Genomic DNA, 2,644 nt, shown 5'->3' on the forward strand with positions numbered 1-2,644 from the left:
CCGCCCACACACACACACACACACACACACACACACACACACACACACACACACACACACACACACACACACACACACACACACACACACACACACACACACACACACACACACACACAAACACACACACACACACAACGCCACACCGGCGAAATTTCGAGATGTTGTTCTGGAATCTTCCGCAGTTTGAGCACACAAACACACGTCGTCCTTCCACGACACACAACAAACACAACACGACAGCAACCAACAAACACCAGCACCAACCACGCTCGACGCGATGAGCGAGCCTTCGTCGTCCTCATCGTCGTCCTCGTCGTCGTCGGCCCCTGCGCGCCCGCCTTGGCTGATGAGCAGCGAGAGCAACCCAAGCGCAACCACGTGTCGCATCAAAGACTTGCCGCCATCATCAACCACGAACCAGCACGATGGCGGCACACAGCAGCACCCGCCAGAGTGTCGACAGCTGCAGCGACAACAACGTGATCGACACGAGGATCGCATGCGTGGTGCATTGACGCCACTGCCGGCGCCATCTCCCTCTCCTCTTCCGCCAGCAACATCACACGCCACCCACAGCTACACCTCCATTTCAAGTTCCGTTCATCTGCCTTCCTCAAACGGCGACATTCAGCCATCCTGTACGTTCTGCGCGCGCGCGCGTGTGTGTGTGTGTACATGTTTCCGTGTGTACGTGTATGCATCTCTGTGTGTGTATGCATCTTTGTGTGTGTGTGTGTGTGTGTGTATGCATCTTTGTGTGTGTGTGCATGTTTCCGTGTGTACGTGTATGCATCTCTGTGTGTGTATGCTTCCTCTCTGTGTGTGCTGGCGCGTCTGCACTTCGCGCACACTCGAACGATCCTCCGCCAGCTCCCCTCTGTGTATTGTCCGTCTTCTTTCATCAGACTTACAGCAACCCCCCCCCCCCAAATACTTGCCCCTGATGGTCATATGTGTAGGGATTGAGGAGGAAGATGACGACGGTGGCGCGCAGATGAGCAGGCAACAGATGTACGTTGGCCATAATGGCTGCAAAGGTGTTGGTGACGTTAGCCTTCCCAGATCAAACACTGGTGCAAACGGCACATACACCCGTCCTCATGCCCGCCACAGCAACAACGGCAACAGCGGGAACAATGCCAACAACGGCACCAGTAACCATCGTGATGGTGAAGCCCACAACCACGCTGACAACGACAATGACGACGCCGAGTTTGAGATGTGGGAGCATGCGCGAGACAGCAGCTTGCGGATCGCAGACTCGCACGTCAATGCGTGGCCGGCCATCAAGCCGCTTGACTTTATCGGCAACAGCGAGGTGATGAAGCGGCTGCTCACGGCGATGCTGCGGCCACGAGACGGGTTCAGCTTCGCCATCCACCGCGTTGATGGCGCCATGCTTGTCGACGACTTCAACCCGCTTGCGCAGGACCGCCACGGCCAACAGCACCGGCAGCGACAGCTTTCAGTGGGCAGCGAGGCGCAGTTGCTTCGGCTTGCGCAAGCAGCCAGCCCACGCACCTTTCGCTCCCAGCTGGCGCTCTCGCACACGGCCGATGGCGATGATATCGACGACGCGGTAACCATTGCGAGTCACGCAAGCAGCAGCGCAACCACTCCCACCGCTCACAACAGCAGCAGCAGCAGCAGCGGCAGTGGTAGCACCCCTGGCACAGCTGGAAGTACACACAGGCAACACGAGCAGCAACACGAGCATCGACAGCGGCAGCGACAGCAGCCTTCCCGTAACTTGCCGGCACTGCCACAGCTGGAGTATCTTCCTCTCTCACACGTGAGCCAGCGCGACCAAGTCCCCATTCCTCTTCCATTCACGCCGCTGCATCATGCCAATGATTCAAACAACGGTGGCACTGGTAGCGATGATGGTGGTGGTGGTAATGGTAGTTTGGATCACGGCAGCAGCGCTGTGCACGATGGTGCGGTGTCGTCGGGAACAGCGACACCGCCATCAGCGAGAAGCAACTCGTCGTCACAGACATCCACGTCGCTTGCACACCTAACAGCGACACCGCCATCAGCGAGAAGCAACTCGTCGTCACAGACATCCACGTCGCTTGCACACCTTCCGGCATCGCTCTCCCTGCCACCTCCCCCATCAAACGAGGACACGAATACCACCAGCGCCAGCATTGACAACAGCAGTGGCAACAGCGGTAGCGGTAGTGGTGGGCATGAGGCAAACCAACTGCTGCTGTCGACGGTTGTTGGACAGGCGGAGCAGCGTCTTCCTGTCCGCTCATATTGGCAGACACACGACCACCTGTGGTCCTTCCACGACATCCGCTCTGTCGTCACGTCTGACCTTGCCATCTTTGGCGATGGCGAGAAGCCCGTGCCGGCCATCAGCCTGAAGCTGCGGGAGGACGGACAGCCCATCAACGTGCTCACTGGCATGGACCTCTGGCTGGACAACCTCATGTGCAACGTCCCAGAGATTATGATGTGCTACCACACGGTGCGTGAATTTGTATGTGTGTGTGTGTGTTTGTTTAGCTGCTTGTTTGCTTGCTTGCTTGCTTGCTTGCTTGCTTGCTTGCGTGCGTGCGTGCGTGCGTGCTTGCATGTCTGTGTTGCTACTTGTCCCGCGCACGTCCTCATCTTTCACTGTCTGTGTTGCTAA

At 57.6% G+C, this 2,644-nt stretch overlaps 1 protein-coding gene across 1 annotated transcript in view; it reads left to right on the top strand.

Annotated features, from left to right (window-relative positions):
- Positions 1-280: 280 nt before the first annotated feature.
- Positions 281-2,644, top strand: part of PTSG_02628 (uncharacterized protein) — a gene marked incomplete at both ends in the record, with an annotated part of 6,730 nt that continues 4,366 nt past the window's right edge. Inside the window, 2 exons of the mRNA XM_004996069.1 lie at positions 281-641; positions 963-2,479. Of these exons, the coding sequence (XP_004996126.1) occupies positions 281-641; positions 963-2,479 (1,878 nt within the window). The remainder of the gene's footprint in view (positions 642-962; positions 2,480-2,644) is intronic.

Source organism: Salpingoeca rosetta (assembly GCF_000188695.1).
Source record: "Salpingoeca rosetta unplaced genomic scaffold supercont1.6, whole genome shotgun sequence".
Lineage (NCBI taxonomy): Eukaryota > Choanoflagellata > Craspedida > Salpingoecidae > Salpingoeca > Salpingoeca rosetta.